Source organism: Aspergillus multicolor (genome assembly GCF_047715735.1).
Source record: "Aspergillus multicolor strain CBS 133.54 unplaced genomic scaffold BDW74scaffold_36, whole genome shotgun sequence".
In the NCBI taxonomy this organism is placed as follows: Eukaryota; Fungi; Ascomycota; class Eurotiomycetes; order Eurotiales; family Aspergillaceae; genus Aspergillus; species Aspergillus multicolor.
In genome coordinates this window covers 51,170-72,483 of record NW_027395987.1, presented here as the reverse complement: position 1 = coordinate 72,483, position 21,314 = coordinate 51,170, and the positions used below count along the sequence as shown (strand labels likewise).

General features: G+C 51.6%; 8 protein-coding genes across 8 annotated transcripts; 3 read left to right on the top strand and 5 right to left on the bottom strand.

Annotated features, from left to right (window-relative positions):
• Positions 1-225: 225 nt before the first annotated feature.
• On the top strand, positions 226-3,208 carry BDW74DRAFT_188091 (uncharacterized protein; the record flags this gene model as incomplete). Its single annotated transcript, XM_073731644.1, has 6 exons — positions 226-274; positions 1,089-1,281; positions 1,372-1,568; positions 1,602-1,711; positions 1,767-2,614; positions 2,688-3,208. 6 exons carry the CDS (start codon positions 226-228, stop codon positions 2,863-2,865), a joined length of 1,575 nt encoding a protein of 524 aa, XP_073579384.1. The 3' UTR covers positions 2,866-3,208.
• On the bottom strand, positions 2,985-4,860 carry BDW74DRAFT_161297 (uncharacterized protein). The gene is made up of 5 exons (XM_073725761.1): positions 4,062-4,860; positions 3,824-3,920; positions 3,622-3,721; positions 3,323-3,552; positions 2,985-3,255 (listed from the first exon to the last, which is right to left on the bottom strand). Exons 1-5 carry the CDS (start codon positions 4,419-4,421, stop codon positions 3,161-3,163), a joined length of 882 nt encoding a protein of 293 aa, XP_073579383.1. The 5' UTR covers positions 4,422-4,860; the 3' UTR covers positions 2,985-3,160.
• A 930-nt stretch (positions 4,861-5,790) lies between these two features.
• On the bottom strand, positions 5,791-7,200 carry BDW74DRAFT_91570 (uncharacterized protein). The gene is made up of 6 exons (XM_073734069.1): positions 6,795-7,200; positions 6,663-6,700; positions 6,512-6,611; positions 6,202-6,437; positions 6,086-6,150; positions 5,791-6,031 (listed from the first exon to the last, which is right to left on the bottom strand). The coding sequence occupies exons 1-6, from the start codon at positions 6,803-6,805 to the stop codon at positions 5,936-5,938; spliced, it is 546 nt and encodes a 181-aa protein (XP_073579382.1). The 5' UTR covers positions 6,806-7,200; the 3' UTR covers positions 5,791-5,935.
• A 258-nt stretch (positions 7,201-7,458) lies between these two features.
• Positions 7,459-9,439, top strand: BDW74DRAFT_182490 (amidase signature domain-containing protein; the record flags this gene model as incomplete). The annotated part of the gene is made up of 11 exons (XM_073730279.1): positions 7,459-7,710; positions 7,757-7,858; positions 7,912-7,956; positions 8,015-8,031; positions 8,091-8,179; positions 8,228-8,404; positions 8,486-8,649; positions 8,707-8,833; positions 8,903-9,022; positions 9,155-9,349; positions 9,402-9,439. The coding sequence occupies 11 exons, from the start codon at positions 7,459-7,461 to the stop codon at positions 9,437-9,439; spliced, it is 1,326 nt and encodes a 441-aa protein (XP_073579381.1).
• A 456-nt stretch (positions 9,440-9,895) lies between these two features.
• On the bottom strand, positions 9,896-10,963 carry BDW74DRAFT_182489 (NAD(P)-dependent alcohol dehydrogenase; the record flags this gene model as incomplete). The annotated part of the gene is made up of 1 exon (XM_073730278.1): positions 9,896-10,963. The coding sequence occupies one exon, from the start codon at positions 10,961-10,963 to the stop codon at positions 9,896-9,898; it is 1,068 nt and encodes a 355-aa protein (XP_073579380.1).
• A 1,073-nt stretch (positions 10,964-12,036) lies between these two features.
• On the top strand, positions 12,037-13,478 carry BDW74DRAFT_182488 (uncharacterized protein; the record flags this gene model as incomplete). The annotated part of the gene is made up of 4 exons (XM_073730277.1): positions 12,037-12,283; positions 12,864-13,025; positions 13,106-13,196; positions 13,253-13,478. 4 exons carry the CDS (start codon positions 12,037-12,039, stop codon positions 13,476-13,478), a joined length of 726 nt encoding a protein of 241 aa, XP_073579379.1.
• Positions 13,479-14,060: 582 nt separating this feature from the next.
• Positions 14,061-15,554, bottom strand: BDW74DRAFT_188089 (uncharacterized protein; the record flags this gene model as incomplete). Its single annotated transcript, XM_073731643.1, has 3 exons — positions 14,061-14,466; positions 14,539-15,313; positions 15,399-15,554. 3 exons carry the CDS (start codon positions 15,552-15,554, stop codon positions 14,171-14,173), a joined length of 1,227 nt encoding a protein of 408 aa, XP_073579378.1. The 3' UTR covers positions 14,061-14,170.
• A 3,736-nt stretch (positions 15,555-19,290) lies between these two features.
• BDW74DRAFT_182486 (uncharacterized protein) lies at positions 19,291-20,095 on the bottom strand (the record flags this gene model as incomplete). Its single annotated transcript, XM_073730276.1, has 3 exons — positions 19,291-19,422; positions 19,515-19,678; positions 20,029-20,095. The coding sequence occupies 3 exons, from the start codon at positions 20,093-20,095 to the stop codon at positions 19,291-19,293; spliced, it is 363 nt and encodes a 120-aa protein (XP_073579377.1).
• Positions 20,096-21,314: the final 1,219 nt, after the last annotated feature.

Below are 21,314 nucleotides of genomic sequence, written 5' to 3'. Positions count from 1 at the left end.
GGGATAAAAAAGTGGTGGAAGCAAAGAAGACGTCTGATGCCGGCAACAGCAGGACCTAGTTCGGGGAGAACGCAAAATCGACGCGCTGGAGGCGCGAAGCAACTAGAAATATCCAATCCCTTAGCGCACGTCCCAAGGGAGGCTGTGAGAAGTGAGGCGCTTAGAGGCAGGTACTCTAATCCTGTCACCTGCTTTGCACAATCCCGTGGAGAATAAGCGCTGATTATGTTGCCCACCCAACCGTGCTCCGTGCTGCCAAATATATTTTGGGGCCGTGCCGCCGTATCCTGAACTAGGACCTCTCGCCCCCAGATATGCTTTTTTGATTCGCTCCTGGCCAGGATAATGCTGAACCCTTCGCCAGCCTTGCATATTTTCTCGTATGGTGGTGATGGATATTGCGGTGACCAATAGCGTTGGACTAGAGACCCTCAACCGGTGACTCTAGTTGGACTGCCTGCAGTTGCCGCCAGGATCATGGGTTAACGGTTGTGTGCCCAAATGTCAGGACGGTACTCCGTAGAGTAGAAGGTCTTCTTACTTGTCCACAGAGCAGTCAAGAATCTCTAACTAGGTCCTGCGCTTCTGATTTGGCGCTCAGTATGGCGAAACATTCCGCACTACTGTGTTGTCTAGGCTCGGCCATGTTAAGTCTTAGCGATCTTACCAGTCGACTCGTTTCAAGGCGCTGTGGAAATGCAGGAATAAGAAGAATGATCGGGTTTGGAAGCCTGTGGCCTTCTCTTCCATGACCCAACTTAGAAAAAAGAAAGTTCTCTCGGTCGCTTCATTGATAGAACCAGGAGTGTAACTAGCAAAGGCAGCTCCCCACAAGTACGGTACCATAGGTAGGTACCTGGTGCCCGTGACCCCGCACTCCAAACGCTCCACCTGTCAATGTCAACATCGACCCCCAGTTCACCAGAGACAAAATGTGGTATCCGTTCGGAGCGCAACCATTTTACTACGCTCTCAGATCATTTTTTATCTTTAATCCATTCTCCCGCGAATATGCTAGTGAGTCTTCCCTGCACTACCTCACTGGCAGACCGTCAAGGGCTTCCGCTTCTGGGCTTACCGTTTGCCAGTGCGCGGAGCGGAATTGGCCGCGCTGCCCTCGCTTCTCAACATCACCTTAGATGAAATAGCGATCGGGCTGGACCGTAAACAATTCATGTCGGTGGACTTAGTCCATGCTTACATAGGGCGTATTGATGAGGTGAACTTGAAGCTCAACGCAGTGGTTGAAATCAACCCGGATGCCCTGACTATCGCCAAAGCGTTGGACGATGAGCGCGCCATTTCAGGAAGAAGGCAAGCAGGCTAAATGGCAATCCCTTCAATGGCCAGACATTAGCTAGTAGCTCCAAGTGCTCTTCATGGCGTTCCCATTCCCTTGAAAGATAACATCGGCACGACGGACAAAATGCACACGACCGCAGGGAGTTTGTGTTTACTCGGTGCAAAACCAGCGCGAGACGCCACCATTGTCGAGTCTCTACGTCGAGCTGGCGCAGTGATACTGGGAAAGACAAATCTCTCCGAATGGGCAAACTTCCGATCGGCCGGTGCCAATGCGACAGACGGTTGGAGTGCCTGAGGCGGCCAGACCTATGCCCCCTACTTAGAACGACAGAATCCGTGCGGGAGCAGCAGTGGATCTGCCGCTGCGGCTGCAGTTGGACTCGCAGCAGCAGCAATCGGAACAGAGGTCGGTCCCTATGTCACCCGGTAGCGAGTTTTACTAATCCTGTCTACAACGATAGACAGACGGCAGTATCATCTGCCCTTCAGGCAAAAATGCGGTGGTCGGCATCAAACCCACAGTGGGTCTTACGTCTCGCGATATGGTCATCCCCGGATCCCCACGCCAAGACTCCGTCGGCCCCATAGCCAGGACGGTCAAGGATGCAGCGATAGTCTTGAATGTGATCGCAGGAAGAAGTCCGTTTGACAATGCTACGGATAAGTTCCCAAATGAGTCTGTTCCCGACTTCAGCGCCCATTGCAAAAGAGGCGCTTTGCGAAACATCCGGATCGGAATCCCGCGGAACGCACTGAAGAAAGGACCACAGGCGGTAGATACGGCCTTTGAAAACGCAATAGCTGCCCTGAAAGCCGCCGGGGCTACTATAGTTGATAACACCGACTTTGACGGCATTGATACATTCAAGAATCTGGACACCGATAAGGTCCTCTTGCGGGATTTCAAGCACTCTCTCAACTCTTTCCTACAAGACCTTCCAGCCAACCCGCACAGGATCCGATCGTTGGAAGACGTAATTACATTTACAAAGTCAGCACCCGCTGAATCCTTTCCAGACCGAGACATTGCCACATTCGAACAGGCCCTCGCCAGCCCACACAGGGCAAGCGATGAATACCAGGACATGCTACATAAGTCAATTTACTACGCGGAGAAGGGCCCCAAGGGCTCACTGGACCGATTCTCGCTAGACGCTGTCGTCCTGCCCGCGTCAGCCATCCATGCTACAAGCATGGCTGGCATACTAGGTTACCCGATCATCTCGGTCCCGATGGGTTATTGGCCAGACAATATAGAGACCTCTTATAATCGACGTGGGGACCTTGTCACTGCTGGTCCTAATTTTCCGTAAGTTCAGAAGTTCAGTGTGCCATGGCATTTTTCGACAACCTCAAGGTGCTGACATTGCTCTTACGTTCAGGATCGGCCTCCAAATCATCGGACGACCATTTGATGAGCAAAACCTGATCGGGTACGCTTATGCGTTCGAGCAGCAAACTCAGATACGACAGAAACTGCGACCCGTGGTTCGGCCTACGGTGGAGCTTAAGGATGTAATGGCTCGGAAGGAGGGCTTCTTCGTCAGGTCGGAGCTGTAATCTGGTACCTGAGTATGCTAGGAGGTCCATCTAGTATCACCGAATGCCGGGTTCTACAGCGTTGGAGACAACCTCGACACTCATATGATTTGGACCTGAGAGGGAGCACGAATAAGACAGGTAAACCGGATGATGGTTATAGATGCTATGTGAATAATGTGGAGACTGATATACCTGAACAACAACTAAAAAATATATTGTGTCCTCCATACCCAATTCAGAAAAGGTACCCGAGGACATTCTAGGACTCTAGGTAGCCCCACACCAGTCACATCCATCCAAGCAAAATCCCCCCTCAATTCTTGGGAGTAACAACTATCAGCCGCATCTCAATCGATTCTCTTGGCCTAGCACCAGCCGATTCCAGTGGAAACGCCACATGAGGGATAACTGCACAGCGCACGTTAGCATCTCGGGGCATTTCACTTCTCAAGCGCCCCATGATCATGAAACTCACATGGCGCCCCCGGCTCGGAGTCATAGCACACAAACAGCGCCATCTCATGCGGCGTCTGCTCGCTAAGCCAGTACCACCTCTGCGCTGGGTCATGCTGCAGGTGGTACGTTTCACCCACGAAGTCCTCCGTGACTCTGTCGCACGGGAAGAGATCTTCTTGCTTGATGGTGCGGAAGTCGCAGAATGCCAGAGGCGAAGTCTCGACGGCGCGGTGGACGGGGATCCAGGCGCTGGTGTGGAAACGGGGCCAGTCAGCTCATCGGCATTTATCACTTTTGGTCTCTGATAATTGTTCGTACTTTATGATGCGGATCCTCCAGTTACCATCTTGGTATCGGGTGAGTTCTGCTGGGGTTAGATGGCGTTGGACTCGGATGGGCCCGCTGGTTGGCGTTAGGTCTGCGAAAACAGCATTAGTTGTGGTAGGGCACAATCAACGGAATCCCAAGGTGTAGAAAAGCGGCCGGAGTATTAGTACACAGGCTGCGGTGCTATACATACCAACATGCGGCTGGTTCACCCCCGTGCCGGGATCAAGCAGTGTCCCTGACCCCTGGACCTTACCCGCTTGTATGAATGCATTTTTCGTTCGACGGAACTAGAGCATATAGACAACGAATATGTTAGCTTGGTAGGCCATGTTCTACTCCTGAACCTCACGGTGCATTTATTGAAACTACCCGTTATATATGATGATACCCAGCCAGTCTAGCTAGCGGCACAAGGACATTTCACCTACGAAATAATCATAGCAAACAATATGCTCGGCACCGAGCTCCACCTTGAGGAAGGCAAGACAGTCGACGATATATTGTTGAAGGAGTTCATTTCCGTTCAGGTCTTCGTCCGAATCAACGTCTAGAGAATGCGGGACGACCTTGTAGCAGAAGCCGTCCCTGTCAAGATCAAGGCTGGACTCTGTGCCGCGGAGGTCGTGGAAGCAGACACCATTGCGGACGACATAGTGGATGTTTGTTCTGCGGTTTTCGATCTCCTTGCTTAGATTGCCTGAGATATGGTAGAGCTTTTCGGTGGCGTAGCGGGACGGGTCGGCGAGTTCTTGGATGGAGGAGACGACGACTCGGAGGTTCGGTTCCATGGCTTGCAATGTATACCCGTATCTGAGATACTGACTAACTGGGAACTAGGCTGTGCAGTCTTAGGTTTCGCAGTGGGGAGCTGTGTGTTTGGACTTGAAATACGGTATCGATCGGTCGATTGTATGTGACGGGGATGGAAAATAGAGAACCCAACTATGCGGATGACCGTTTCATCACCAAAGAAAAGAGAGGCCGAGCCTCCAAGCCGGCGCGTTCGAAAATCCAATAATCAACAAAATCCAACGGCATTTTTCTCACCGTCTGCGCAGCCGGAATCTCGGAAAAGGCTGAGAAGCTAGGCGTCGCTGATTCCGGACGAGGGTAAGAGCCGAACTCGCTTGGTAGCCTTGAAACCTATAGCGCCGCTTGCGCTCCATGCTAAGCAAGATTCGATTCAAGGCGGGCCCCAGCGGCTATCTACGGTCTACGTATGACCAGCCCAGCAATTGCGAGTTTGATATGAGTGGCAATTGGATTGCTAGGAGCCACTCGGCGAAACGCAATAAACATTCTTGATACAATCCTTCAGTCCTCTTTGCGCTCGACGGCGCGTTGAATGTCCAGCGACTCCAGCCAGGTGATCGAGTCCTTCGTTGTGATACGCCCAGGCAGAGCCAGCGTCTGTACAGCGGATCATAATAGGCATAGATCAGCGCCTACCCCTCACCATGTGCATCCTGTGTGACATCGAGACATATGCGCACTGGTCACATTACGAATGCGAATTATTTAAAGCTTGCTTTCGAGATAAGAGACACTTGTTTGATTGGTGTCTGGGCGATGCTCCAGTTGAGCCTCTTGATCGGGCATTCGCCCATTATAAGCAGTGGCAGGTGGTGCGACGGCGGCGGGGGAGCGGGGATTCTCTTCCATACCCCCTTATATCCATCTGCCTACTATCAAATCCAACTATCCTAGGGTACTTCTGCCTACTAAGCCAGAAGCCGGACCAGACAGACTCACCGTCAGAAAGCCAAACATCCAACTCCTACTATTTTCTGATTCACCCGTCGCGCTTATCTATTCATCTGCCTACCACCATGGACTCCGTCAAGCCGACCGAGAAGCCAAGCGCGCAGTCTAGCAGCGAAGCCGCTGGTAAAGCCCAGCCCTGGAAGGCGTTCTACCATGTTGCTGCGCCACCCTCGCAGGAGTTCCTCCCCAGCGTAAATGGGGATATCAGACTGTTTGAGGAAAAGGACGACAAGAAATTGGGTGGTTAGAGAGAAGGGTAAGAATGTACCGGGCCGTAACGGGACTCCCCAGTGCTAAGCATCTTAGATCTCGGGAAATGGGCGGGCCTTTATGGTACAGCGTGCCTTTTGGTGGGGAGGAAAATGGAATACTCTCCCATGGTAGCTGGTGGTACTTTCGGGCGCGTTATGGATTCAGATCGTTATGAAGATGCGCTGCTTCGAATGAGAGATTTGTTTTCCCTCTGCTTTTTCCTTCTTCAGAATGTATGGCCTCCATATCTCCACTTGGTAGAACAGGCACCCAAGGCTGAGTGAGTTCAATGGTCTCCAAGTTGCCTATCGAGCTTTTGAATGCAAGAGGTTACTTTGATTAGCCATTGTATATGCCATGGACCTATCCTAAGATATAAAAGCTGCTTCAGTCATTCGAAGCGCTTCCCGATAGAGTCAACAACCAAAAGTCGCACCTCAATGCTTTCACGAACACTGCCAGAGTCATCGTTCTCAGACGACAAAGAAGAATGTGGACAGCCTAGATAGACTCAATCAGTTCAGTTGCCACAAATCGCCCGGGGTCTCAAACCAGAAGGCCCTCTTTCCATATCCGAATCCCATATGGTAAAGAGCGCGACTTCATCCTCTCGTTGTTCCGGCAGGTAAAACCACTTCTGTCCCGGATTATGGAAAGCGAAAGCGCCCTCTCGTACACGATCGGGATGAACTTTATCGTACGTCACGATATCCGCTTCTGCCACTGTTCTGCGATCGCATATAGCCAAGGGGGCAATTTCAACTGTATTCACTATGGGTTTCCAGGCACTGCAGACTGTTAGATCTGGAGGCGCCAGGGAACGGCCCGAGAGTTCGAAAGAGATTGGCAGGGAGAAGCTCACTTGATGATCCTGATCCGTCTCCCATTCCGAAAGCATTGGTGGTATTCTTCGTTTCCCAGTAGAGCAACTGCTCTAGCCTTTGCTTCATTTGGAGAATCATCTGGAGGCGTTTACATTAGCTTCTAGGTCCACTATGAGGGAGACAACAAACCGATATGTACTATATATGCAGGTGGTAAAGCCGCAGACCTCCCTTCGTCAGACCGTGCATGGTTATTTTTGCCTGAACGCCGGTACTGCATCCTGATCAGGCCTCTGAAAATTTGGTAATGAAATTTTTTACCCTCCAGTCATGACAAATGACCTGCTCGGCGCATAGCCTCTGTTTTACCAAGCTGATAACCTCCACGAGGTATGACTCGATCCTCTGAGACTGATCTGGGGAATGAAAAGTGGCCGGCTGAAGCGCGGTGGAGAAGTTGTGGGAGATGTATTCAAATCCAGCCTGGTCAAGCCTGGGGGAAGCGTCTGCCTCGCGAAGCGAAGTAACTTCTAACCGGACAGTGTGGAATTTGGTGTTTGTATTTGGGGCGCTGGATGTGTCTCCCAGCCACATCTCGTACGGTTTCTCGGTCTGGTATATCGGATCATTGCACAGAAAAGACGCTTTGAACTCCATTCTTGGCAAATTCACTTTAGAGCTCGTCTTCACTCCATGGAATAACGGCAACCGGAATATGTGAGAGAGAGAATCTGATCGCATGGTCAAGAAGAGGAAGAGCCTCTGGCCGAGCACGTGATAAGTGTGACCATGACCTAGGCGCCTTGGGTGCATCTGCACAGCCTATCACCAGCTACGCTGCCAAAGTGGGGGAACTGGGCAGACAGCAAGGCTGATACGATGGTATTCCGGTCATATTTAACCAGCCACTTCTCTTATCATCTCCTATAATATCCCCAACGAGACGACTTGACCCTGATACTCCTTTCCGAAACAGATGACACAGATGGAGACACCATTCAACGTACTGGAAGTGACGGCCCAGGATCTGCAGACCAAAGTCGGTCGCGGGGAACTGTCCTACGTCCAAATCATAGATGCCTACATCCAACAGATAGAACGATTCAATCCGCGGCTGAGAGCTGTGATTCAGATCGTACCGAGAGCTGGTTTGGTGAAACGAGCCGAGGAACTGCAGAGGGAGCGCCAGGATAGCCATTCGCGTGGTCCTTTGCATGGCATTCCCATCCTGGTCAAAGTATGAGCTTTGTACCGTTTGAGTTCATTCAGACTAATAGTCTCAGGACAATATTGATACGCACCCTGATACAGCTTTGGGGACAACGGGCGGCTCATTTGCCTTGCTTCATAGCAGGCCTCGAGCCAATGCCGACGTAGTGGAAAACGTAAGGACCCAACTCACCCTTCTCGTGCATCTCTCAACTCACGCATCATATAGCTTATCCGGAATGGGGCAATCATTTTGGGCAAGGCGAATCTTTCAGTAAGTCACTTTACCGGTCGCTTATCGCGCGTTTCGGATCGACTTTGACTGAATGCAGGAGTTTGCCTACTTTAAGTACGCCGTTCCAAGGTAGCAGATCTGGAATTACATGATCCGCTGACATATGTGCACAGGGGCGCCCTCCAATGCGGATGGTCCGCTGTTGGCGGACAGACCCAGAATCCGTATGTTTCCGGCGGAGTCGACCTCAATGGCACGAACGGTGGGCATACGGTACGAGAGGCTTTCCTTTTCAGCTGACATAGCTCAGACTTTGCTAAATTAGTAAAGAACCCAGGAGGCTCCTCGTCTGGATCCGCGGTAGCGGTAGCTGCCGGGTTCTCACCCATCACCATCGGCACCGACACATGCGGCAGCCTAACCATGCCGGCAAACAGAGCAGGGATATTCGCCATGAAGCCAACCATCGGCTTGCTTTCGCAGAAGGGTATAATGCCAGGCTGTGACTTCTGTGACGCGGCAGGGCCAATGGCGAAATGAGCACTTGAGATTGCGCACGGGTTGACAGCGATGATGGACGCCGAGCGCACCACCGATATGCACGAAAAGCTCATCGAGGCCGCAAAAGCTAATGACTGGTCTGCGTTGCGAATTGGCATGGTTGAGCCAAAAAGTTGGACAATCTCGAGTTCCTTTGCCGCTGATCCGGACGGGTCATTCCTTGCGCAGAGGGTGAGCCCCTTGTGCTCCTGGACCTACATCTCAGCATTGCACCACTAACTTCACTAGGATGAAGATATCGCTGCTGCGTGCAAGACAATTCGAGAACACGGCGCAAAGGTAGTATACCCAATTGATCTTATCAGACCTAAAGACATGAATCTCGAGAGAGGCGACGTAATCGACGATCTAGTCAGTACGTACCCCGTGCCTTCATCCCTTCTCCCTTCTACACAAATCAGACCACTGATTTAAACCGATGAAGCTGGAAACTTTGACGCTCAGCTCAATCGCTACCTCTCTGAACTCGAGCATAGCCCTGTCCGTTCGCTGAAGGAAATCATCGATTTCAACAACCGCTACCCACTCCTCGAGCTCCCGCCAGGTTCGTTCATTCACCCCGTGCAATGACATCCCCTGCACTGTGCTGCAATTTATTGTTTCCCATGCACTGAACCCAAAGCGACTTGAGATATAACATAGCGGACGGTGCACTGACATTATATTACCTCCGCAGGCTACGAAAACCAAGACTGGCTCATCGGCTCCAACGGCGAGCAAAAATGGTCTTCCGAGGAAACAGAGCGGACAATCCGCGCATGCCGAGCCTTTGCGCGCCAAAACGGTATTGATGCCGTACTGGCCAAGTACGAAATCGACGTTATTCTGTGCCCTGCGGACTCAGGGGTGGATAGCTTGATCGCGGCGTCGGGTATGTGTCTTCGCTATTTTTATTTTACTGCCCCCTTCCTCTCGTTCAACAGGCCAGCCACTCACAATGTCTGTACGAATTGATAACTAATACGAGCCTTGCCGAATGGGCTTTCTAGGCTACCCTGCGTGTACGCTGCCGGTGTCGTACCATCGCAGAACAGGTCGGCCGTTTGGGCTCATTGCGATTGCGGCGGCGGGTAGGGAGGATATGCTTTTGTCTTTAATGAGTTGTTGGGAGAAGATGTTTTCTCGGAAGGCGCCGGACATGCAAAGTTGGGTTTGAGCATGGATGGGAGGATGAGGTTAGAAGAAAGAGGGGGCTCGTCTCCTCTGTATTACTTTTTTGCATTTAAATTTGAGAAATGCGATGAGGCATATCGTCCTACACGAGACTACAGATGGTAATCTAGAAGAAGATATCTCATCGGTCAAAGAGATTAGCTATAGCTTGGATTATGCGGAGCTAGTTCAAGCCTGTGGTTCGAATACAAAGCACACCAAACTACTCGGCACCAGTTGAATCTCGCGTATAATTGAAGGGCCTCTACTCCCTTACAACTCTCACAACAATCTTCCCCCTCGCCCTCCCACTTGCCAACAATTCATAGGCCTCCTTGAGCTGCTCAAAGTCCCAAACCTTATCGCCATCCTTGATAATCCGTATCTTCTTCTCGTTCACCAACTTCCCAACAGCAACAAGATCCTTCTTACTGTTCGCCATCATAAGCGGCACAAACCACCGCCTCCCGCCACCCAGAAACCGCGGCGTAATCGCCCGCCAGAACGCGGTCATGATACTCCCCGCGCCCACCTGAACCCATGTCGCACCCGGCTTGAGGAAATAATGCGACTCAGCGTAGAGGTTCGCAGGTAGCCCGATGTGATCAATGACATGGTCGAAGACTAACCCCTTCGCTTTCAGAGTCTCGGCGACGTCGATCTTCGTATAATCAAGAACCTCATCCGCGCCCAGGCTCTCAACGAGCTGGACATTCCGGCTAGAGCACGTCGTCGTAACATGGCACCCCAGCATCTTCGCAATTTGGATCGCGAACACCCCGCATCCGCCGCTGCCGCCATTGATAAAGACTTTCGGCTGCTTATTCTCGAACTCGGGTTTTGACAGGTCGAGGTAATTCTTCAAACTCTGGTACGCCGTCCGCACCGCAACACCCAGACACGATGCATCCTCAAAGCTGACACCCTCAGGTAACGTAGCGACATCGTTCGCGTCTGCGAGGATATACTCGCCCGCCGTACCGAATGTGCGGGGCCGCGCCAGACACCCGAACACTCTATCGCCGGGCTTGAATTCCCCGCTGTGCTTGAGGTGCGTTGCGACGATCTCGCCTGAGAAGTCGAGGCCCGGTGAGGCGGGTAAGGAGCATATGAGTGTCTTTCCGCCGCTAAAGGGGATCGTGGTTTGCTGGGGGACTTTGTGGTCGGCTGGGTTGAGGGATGTGCTGTGGACTTTTATCAAAAGCTGACTTGCATAGCTGGGAGGTGGCGGGGCTCGGGTCGAGGTGTGCAGGGTCAGGTTGGCGATTACGCTGGGTGTTGTGCTGGTGTAGAGCCAGGCTTTCATGGTCTGTGGGATGATGGGTTGAGACATTGTCGAGGTTGGTGAGCTGGGAATGGTTGCGTTATTGAGCGCGATATACCAGATGAAAGAATCGTAAGATGAAATGACAAAGAAGATACGGGAAAAGACAGTAAGTAGTATGGGACCAGCTCGTGTTGAGTGCGTCAACTTTCAAGTGACGTCGACGGTTGATGGAGCCGAGATCGAGATCCAAACCGTTGTTATTCTGCGCCGCTAACCACGACGAGACTAGTGTAAATGCGCTCGTAAGCTTATCCTGAAAAGGTTTAGGTCATTTAGATCGGAGGCCTGCTCCGTAGAGTAACACCTAGGAGAACAAGGGCTGGGCGTGTGGGGAGGAAGATTCATGACTACCCTAGATGCCTATTTAGATGTCCATTTAGATGTCTATTTAGATGCCTCGGCGCTTGTTGCTTTTGTGGTGCTCCTGATGCATCTCGGCTCTGATACAACCAGACCTCAAGATTGGAAGTCGGAGCAACGTGGAACCCTGGAACGACTGGGAATCGACTCAATGAGGAAAAAGACATGTGTTACTAGCTCGACTAGGCCCTATGGCCTGCTTCGGATATTCACGAGTCACGGAACTCCGCGTTGCGCCCCTGTGGTCAGACATCAGCCGGGATCAGAGTGCCCCGGTCATTTTAGGCAGTTCGCCGGCGAGGCTGAATATGAGGCTTTGACAAAACGCGCGTCCTATTTCGAAAACATTTAGCTGATACCCTTAAGCGGCACGTCCGTTAGTTACTCCATTTCAAGGGATATCACATAGCAAGTTTGATTGTTCATTGCAAGGCCAATGGAGCAAGGGCAGATTCGCACGTTGTCATGCCACGCCTCGCGATTGCCCTGGCAGTAAGAAAGCACCCAAGAGCCACTGACCAACCTTAAGAATTGAAACAAAGAAGCTCACGATTCAAAGTTCACCACCTTGCTCCTTGTACACACCCTCTACAAACACATAACGCACGGTCTCTACCGCTTCCCCGGCCCCAGGTCCGCAGCCTGGTCCAACTTCCTGTAAAGCAGCATAAACCTTTCAGGCCGACAGCCAAACGACACCCTAGTCCTGCACGAAAAACATGCCCCAATCGTTCCGCGTCGCTCCCAACGAGCGCTCTTTCTCATCTGCCTCCTCATGGTTCGACATCTACGGCATTCGTCCAGGCCACCGGCTGTTCACCAAGAGCCCCTTTTACGACAGTGGCAGCTTTGCGGGTCGAGCACACTCAATCGTCAGCGAGCGCGATCCGATCGTCCACGGGCGCATGCGCAAGAACATCTCCCATGCGTTTAGCCATATAAACTGCTATGTCCGGAAGGAGTTCGGTTCGAGTTTTCTCCAAGCGAGGGGCGTTGGAGCGGGGGAGGCGTAGAGTGAAGCCTTGAGCTTTGCTCAATAGTCCGGTACGGGAAGCTCTGGCCAGTATTACTCAGTCGTTGAACCGGAGTCACTTGGAGTCAGGCCGGCATTATAACCTCCCGTGATTTTTTTTTCCACTAATGACTACTTTTGGAATGAGGGTGCCGGAGAGCTACCGACTTTGGAAGCCCAGCGCCTGCGACACATTCAGCCTTGCCGGATGCCCGATGCAGGACAAAACCGGATTATCGCTGGGTCAGGTCGTGTTGAAATGGGAGGTCTAAATCCCGTCGATGAGGACCTGCCGCCATTTGAAAAAGCAGCACAATCCATTCATCCATTTTCGCCCATTCAACTTCTCAACACCAAGCTACATCAAGACGATGCAATGGCAAGCCCAAGCGGAACTCAACCCACCGCTACCGCAACACCCCATGCATTCCGGAAAGACCCTTTGTCAAGCCCAGTCCCGCAGCCTGGGAGCTCTCCCCTCAACCTTGACCCCGCTATGCCATTCCTGCGTCGAGGCCGTATCCACCGAAGTAGACACCTACTTCCTCAAGAACTGGGACTTCCCCGACGAAAAGGCCGAGACGCTATTCCTCAACGCGGGCTTCTCGCGGGTAACCTGCCTGTACTTCCCATTGGCAAAGGACGACAGGATCCATTTCCCGTGCCGGATTCTCACGATCCTGTTCTTGATTGATCGTGCTTACCCTCTATCCAAAGCACCCACTGCCACATATGGCTCCCATAGACTATCAATTCAACTAATACACTCCGTACAGATCTTCTCCAGCAAATGTCGGCCGAAGCAGCCGAAGCCTACAACGCAAAGCTCATCCCCATTGCCCGCGGCGAAGTCCTCCCCGACCCAACGTGCCAGCCGAAACCATCTTCTACGATACATGGGAAGAAATGCGCGCCTGCGACAGGGAGCTCGCGGACGCCGTGCTCGAGCCGTCATTTGCCTTTATGCGCGCGCAGGCAGACCGCGTGCGCGAGAGCATCACCGAGCTGAATCAGTATCTCGCGTACCGAGAGGATGACGCAAGCGATTCCACTATCACTGTCAGTGGGCAAAGTCTTTCAGGGAGACCAGAGTCCATGGGTCGTGCGGAGAAGCACTGTTCTTGTCACAGGCTCGGCTGGTCCGAGTAAGCCGAGCTCTGTGGTCAGCTACCCTCTCAACCATGAGTGAAATTGGTGTTGGTTTTTCGGAAACATCTTTGTTCACCCTATGAGTAGGCCAACGGGCTCCTGCTTCCTTATTGCGCGTTGTATTCTCTACCTGAGTAGGAGGTGTACTCCGCGGTGTTTGCAGTGATCATTTTGTGTAGTTACGTGGTTACAAATGTACATTACAAACATACAAACAGTTTTGGGGAACTTCTTCTGAAAAAAAGTTTCTTTATAGATTTTGAATTTCCAAGCAGGAAACTTGGAAGTCCCTAGGAAGGTCAAGAGGTCAAGACTTGTCTATATAAATCTCTAAGAAATTGTTTGGTAGCTGATCAACGCGCTCAGTTTTCAGTCTCTCAAAGCTTATTGCCTGATCTTCTCCCAGTACAGCTTCAACGGCTCTCATATCATAGTTATGACGCGTCCGTACCGCATGGCGGCAAACTAGGTGTACACTCCCCTACCAAACGGGGGTAAATTTGACCCGGTAAACGTAACTCAAAAGAAACAGGCCACCTTGGGACTTTAGAGTTGGGAATTGGGTCAATAGGAGGTGAGAGGGAGTACTTAGAGCTTTTAATTGGTGAAATATCCCTCGGCTCTGTCGGAGCAGGTTTCGGCGAAAAAGTCGATGTTGAAGATGGCGGAGCTGCCAATGTTTTCCCAGGGGATCACCTTCGAATTGCGGGCCGACGAACTAGAGGTTGGGGTTGAAGGCTAGGGCTGTGGTGAGGGCTTTGGACGGACGAGTCGTTGAATCCTCCCGGTGTGGTCTGGCTAGATGCAGGTGATGGACTGAGCAGGAGCGTCTGGTCATCCACAACGATATCCGGGGGGGTCGCAGTATGCCGGTGTTTCTGGAGAGATCGAGCAGTATTATTTGTATCCAGTGCGTTTCGAGGGGTGAAGTGCACTCTGACCCAGTCGTTCCATTCTTTCCATCTGGGGAATTTCTCTTGAGCAGAGTCTAAGCGGGAAAGAAAATTAGCGTTTGCGAGTAGGGCATTAAGGATGAAGAGGAAGGCGCTCGGGTACTTGCCATTGAGCTCATACAGTAACCCAACCGGGATAGGCGCCCAGATGGACAGTGCCATGAACTGTCCGAAGTTCCAATCGTCATCTCTGAAGCGCATGCCGACCACCCGGCGCAAATGGCTCCGCTGGCGCCACATCATCGCTAACCCGAAGACCATACCTGCGATGCACAAGCCGATATTTAGCACCCAGAGCCACGAAACCACCGTGAGCAGTCGTTCCTGCAGCTTCTCCTGCTTGCGGAACTTCCGTTTCAGCGACTGCAGCCAGAAGACGAGGGTACCTGCCGCCGCGAATATGACGACCGCCCAGGACGGGTAAGGCACGGGGTTAATGATATCGTAGTCGCGCGATGCCTCGGCGCAGGCATCGGAGACGAGCCGCCAGTTGCGTCTGCTGTCGGTAACAAGTTGGCTGTTGCTAAGGGCAGCGATTGCGATGGCGAAGATCGCAATGTACAGAAAGATCCGGGCCGCCCAGCGCGTGAGCTGGGTCACACAAACCATGCAGAAGAATGTGACCAGGAGGCTATTGATCTGGAGGAATATCATTGCTTGGATGCCTGCGATTTCGAATGTCGGCAGGTCCTGGGAGAGGTGGGCGAGCGAGGCCATCGCGCATGAAGCGATCAGAAAGCCGTTGCAGGTGAAGAAAACAGCCTGCAACGACTGCAGATCGGCGATAAGCTTGTTCGCCAGAGCGAAAGTGAAGTATAACATCCGGTACACCGGACCGAGGAGGATGGTGAGGCCGACTTGGATGCTATAAGCGTACATCATCTAGGAGAGAAATGGGGCTGTCAGTGCCTGGGTTGAGAAATTTGAAGTGGAACTAGGAGCAACGGGTTGTAGGCAATGCGCTCACCCCAATCCCTGATAAGTCGGGATTTCCAAAACCAAAGGTAAGAGGGCAGAGCTCTTTGCACTCCTCGACCTCGGCCGTAATGTTCAAGCCGTTCGCCGTGGCATAGACGAAGAAGTCGTGTATCTTGGTAAAGTTGCAATGATACTCGGTAGCCATAGTCAGGGTAATGTTGTTGAGTCCATCCGCGGTTGAATTGTCGTGTCGTCGAACCCCCTGTGTCGTAGGAGGTTTAGGCTCGGATATCGCGAGTAGAGGTTCGCGGGGAAGCGCGGCCGCCCATTGCGGACAGAGTAGGACATATAAAACAGTAATGTGGAGAAAGAAGACCATGTTGAAGGAGACTTTGTGTTAGAGCTAGTGATGCCCATCATGATGGGCGCAGTCCACTGGTCTAGATAAAGGCGAGCCGTGGACCGGCACTTGAGCTTGCAGGCATTATTTTTAGGTTGACTGCGCCGACGGAGCCTCGCGAGCCTTACTTCCCCCATCATACTCGGTATCAACTTGGAAGCGCTCAGTGGTCCAGACTACGCCTCATAGCTGCTCGCTCTTTCCTCGATGGGTTGAGCCACATGCATCCCTGATTGCCTGGACTGGACCACTCACGCGGTGTCCTTCTTTGACGTAAGATGGACTAGGTAGTTATATGAGGGGATAGACAGCCTATTGTTACACAACTGGCGGAGCACGCATGGGCTTTCTCACTGTATTGGGGGGAGGCAGAATTCGGGGACGAGTCCGGGCGCTTGTCAAACGAGTATTAATAGTCCCTATCACAGTGGCAGTAAATCGATGCAACATTCAATATGTCTTCTATAAAAGCCGAATCAAATGACTAAGTGGGTGCCAGAGGCTAAGGCTGCGGACAACCTGGAACATCTGCCCTGCACAAGACGGGGCAACCATGCTCACAACTATCGCGCACAACGACGGTCAATCGTGATATAGGGAGAAGCATATCGCGTATACATCAGCGAATAGTGAGGACAGAGCACCATCATACGGCAAGGCTACTACAAAGTATATTCCAAACTTCTCCAAGGCTGTGTTTCTAAGGCTGGCCACCTCCGCGCCTGGCGGGGCTGGTGGAGGGGTGAGATTTGGATACTGACCAAGATAACTCCATTGATGACGCTCTTGCCTCATTTGCTACCCAATCGCTAGATATTTCCCGTCTGCCAGGTTCACATTGGAGAGGGGTGTTGCCGCCAGAATGTTCAGTCGTTAGTCGAGTGAAATGGAGCCCATCTCGGTCCGATGCTTAAAAATAGTCTCCAGCCTTACACGGTGTTTTTAATTCTCGAGACATCCATCGAGTCTATGGCACTGGGAACGATTCCTAGCCTGTCACATCACTTTGCCTCTGACTCCAATCTTCCTTTGCTCGTCAAAATGCACGCGGAACCACTTTCAAACTAGCAACTTCTTAGAAACCCCCAAAGATTGTCTGGCAAGGGGCTTATTATTCTTCATCTATCTGACCCATATAAAACGCTTTTGTATCCAGAAGGTTTCCCTCATGTGTCTTCCCCTGTTAGCGGCTGGCCTCTCCTGCTTGAAGGGATTACATCCACATCAGCAACACTTAATAAGTCGCTACTTCGTTGACATATCTGCAGCAGTATCCTCAGTTTGACATGCCCTCGAATTGAATCCGTGATTACGACGACTGGTGCTTGGAAATACCTATTTACTCCCTATATCACGACCGAATTAGACGGTGCGCCAACCCTCCATCTTCCAGTCGGCTTCTACACTGGTCTCAACTTGATAGCCTCAGTCATGATATCCTTCCAGGTCCGCGAAACCAAACAACTCATTCTCGAAGAATTGGATTGCAAGTCCCATCTTTCTTTGCCGTCTCTTGAAGCCGTCTTTTTTCCTTCCGGATTTTGCACCCCAGATCAATCTACTATAGAATACACGGCCTCTCGCCGGTCTCCGAAGAGAAAAAAAGAATAGTTAGGAAAAGCCATAGATGCTTTTCCCATCCCCTAAAGTTTAGGCACGGAATGAGCGTCGAGTATCTATCAAATAATCAAAAATAAAGCAAAGCGAAAGTACTATGTCTGTGCCCCGTGCAAACGATCGTCTTATCTACGTCCATGGGCCATCAACCCTCGAATACAGTCATTGTCTCTAAAGTCCTCAAGTAATTGGCCCTCGCCCTCGAGCCTCGGACATCAGCCCCATCGGACAACCAACCCTGTCCTCGTCAGAGGTATGCCCTGTCTTCCAATGGCTCTGAAACCTCCTTCGAAGTAAAACTGCAATCTCTTCCCTGCTAGTTGCTACTAGCGTCTGCATTGTATAGTTGCTGGCAGCAAGCGCCGCTGTACTAAGTATATTAATTATCAAATGCAGCACGAGACTCCATCGCTCTGTGAGTACACAGTCGCCATCGTAGATCACTTGGAATGTTGCCGAGTCAACAACTTCCTCTGGATTGCCGCGACGGATGTTACTGGCCAGTATCTCTGCCACAGTGTAGAACACAAGATTGATCAATAAAACTGCCGAAGAAACATAGGCGCATATGCGGACACCCTGGATCCAATGACCTTTGTTTCGAGGACGGGCTGTTGTAAGGCGACCATATGTGAATCGGGACAGGATAGATGAATGCCAGATCTTCGTATTGAAGAGGCGAATAGAATGGGAAGACAAGCAAAATAGCGTCTCTCGTATGTCAATGACTGTTATTAGTTGAAATGGTTTTTGTAACAAGATATTTCAAGAACTTTGTTCTGGGACTGGTAGGTCGCCAACTACCCAGTATATATTTCTCTTCATGCAAGGCGGAATGCACCTCACGGGGGCGGAGAATGTGTCAGCCGCCAGCAGGCGATGGAATCGGTACAGGAGGGCAATCCCAGGTGAGATCACCTCAACCGAGTGGCTGAGGCTGTCCTGAAGCCCGAGTGATGTGTAACGTGTGGGTGGCACAATTACTGCATCTTAATGACCAACCAGGATTGGCTGGGCTAAGATTTTGCGCTTTTATTAGACTGTTGCCCTACCTCTTCTAACCCAGAAGACATGAGGCGGGTTGGAGATCTTTCTCTCTCTTTACCAGAGCGATAGCGTCGTGATGAGGGGAGACACGCGAATAATAGACACTCAGCATAAGATCCATTCCTGGCTGAATGTCCCTTTAGTACCTAATGGTAGATTCCTTGGCCCTTAAAGCAATAACTGTCACCATCAGGTCTACCACCAACATGGTGCTCATTGTGCCAGGTCGGATCTGTGTTACCCTTAATCACAGCCTTGTCAACGTGGCTCCCAAATTATTCTACAGAGTAATCTACTTATATTGCTACAAGCCTTATGCAGTGACTGTGCTCCAGGTTTTACAAAGTCAGTTCTGACCAACATTTCTCGTACGGCTGATTGTGAGAGCCCTCAAAGACATCTGCTCCTATATTACCTTGAATCAGACCCACTCTTTTGTTAGCTTAGTCGCATCAGAAGTAAACGTACGGGCTATTTATAGTCGCTGAAACGGCGTTATGAACTATTTTCCTGTAGCTACAGGCTATTGAACTTATGTACCGGATATGAATTCTTGCTAAAAACAGCCAAGGGCCATCAGCATGCATCGGTTAGTTCAGCTTTTGCTTGTCGCGCTTTCTGTTAATGCCGTGGAGGACCTTGGACTGTCAACAGCTGATCTCTCTATTTGCCCTGGACCAAACAAAAAGAAGAAAAATGCCCTCTCTCCATGCTTTGCTAACTCCCTCCAACTCCGTATATATGTCGCCATAGTCAACGTGACCCGCCCGTCCGCCTCAGTATTATCCCTTCCACATTGCTCAACCCGATAGTCCTGCTGCCCACTCGCTGAAAACATCAGTGGCCGGGCTAAAAATGACGCAGACCAAACAGACAATCAGGGTGCGATAAGGGGTTTTGCGAGATTCTGCGGTAATAGCGAGGTGTGCGTTGCGGCAGGGGCGACAGCGTTGATGGTGATGTTGTCTTCGGATAGAACGGGGCGGAGGGAGCGGACGAGGGTTATGGTCTTGAGAGACGACGGCTAATTAGTACCCAAACTTCAACATTTCCGAGGATAAAAAGCCATTCCAAATAAACGTACCGCAGCCTTAGACGCACAGTATACCGCCAAGCGCTCCTCTGGCGCATACGCCCTTGCTCTGCTGGTATCACAATGCTACCACCTGCCCTCTGGCGACGCATATAGCTCACGGCCAGTTTAACAAAGTTAGCGACGTCGCGAAAGTTCACATCCACAAGCGCATCGAGTTCGTCGAAGGTGTCTGCTAGAAGTCGCTTTCCTCTGAGCCGCCGGCATTGGCAAACGCCATGTCAATTGGGCTTGCGTCGTGAATAATGCGGGGGTATGCGGCGCGTGGGTCTGGCCATGAGGTAATGTCGCATTGGATAAATTAAGCTATGGGTGGGAGGACGAGGTTGCCTTTCTCTGTTGCTGGGATTGTGAACTCGCTGGGAGGAGATCAGGTCTAGGATGAAGACGCGCGCGCCTTTGCTTGTGAGGAGACGTACGGTGGCTAGGCCCCTGCCCGAGGTGCCGTCTTCAGGCTTTGCGTTAGTGATCATCTCGTTTCTCCCTTATGCTTTTTCCGGTGTGGTCTGGTTGAACACCTACCGTTAATCACACCAATTCGGCCGTCAAGCTGAGGTATGCTGTCGTCCGTTATAGTGATGGCCGCCATTGCTAGGACACTGGGGAGTATTCTGGGCTTAAACGCTTCTCCGAGGGCTACCACTCTGAGTTTCAGTCGGCTAAGCGAAAGTAATAGTTGAGTGCGGTGATTTGCCCCATTTAGCAGTTTCCCGCCTCGTAACACATACCCCGGTTCAATTGCTGCCTCCAGTTTAGCCGAGTCTCCAAGTCAGCCTGCCTGGAAAACTTTACTATTATCTTTTTCCTTCCTTGGGTCCGATAGACAGTTTCGGGGTCCAACCTGGCCAAATACTGGTATTTCCTTCCTAGAAATCTCATTTGCTAACCGTCATTGCTATTGAATCTAGGTGTCCACGGCCGGCGTTACCCCCAATGTCCACATCGTGGCTCCTCATCTCCGTCACAGCCTTGCTCGCGTACAGATTTGTCTGCCGAGCCTCCGCTACACAACCATCCCCTTCCTCGAAACCGAACGCGTCTCGCTCCTCTCCACCCCCTCCTCCGCAGCTTCTACCGCTCCACCGCAACTCCGGCTGGCCCAGTTAGTGCCTTCTGTTCGACATCGACTGGCCATGGAAAAGCAGACGGTTAGTGCGCGAGGAGCTGGACGACGCCTGCCTGTGCGTCGCATCCGAGGGCATCATCGGCTACTCCAGAGACGCGACGATGGGTTGGGACGTAAGGAACCGACGGACCAACTTCTGGAACCCGAAATATAAATACGGAGCCCTTGAGTAGTACGGCTTTTGTGTTGTCACGACAGAGGGCAAGATGTATCATATACATACGCGGTATGGCGCCACCGTTTGGGGATACCGGTAGCTCTGCGGAAGATTATCTGTGACCAGCGTACTAAGCTGTTAAGGGACATCGACCATAAAGAGCTGACTCGCGCGGAGATCTGTTGACGGTAATATTCCGCGCCTCCAGGTTCCTGGACTCCAAGGCATCCGCGGAAGAGAAGGCAAAGGGGTTCAACGAGGAGGAGACAAGGGACAATGCCTTAATTTACCTGCTAGTCGGTGCGCTGAGAGCTCTAAGACAACCTATGGTACCCAGATAAACAGCCAGGTTACGAAACAACAACCAGCGCCATCACCTATGACCTCGCCGCACTCGCTGTCCAGCGAGACATCCAAAAGAGACATGCAGAAGAAACATCCAGAAGAGACATCCAGAAGAGACATCCAGAAGAGACATCCAGAAGAGACATCCAGAAGAGACATCCAGAAGAGACATCCAGAAGA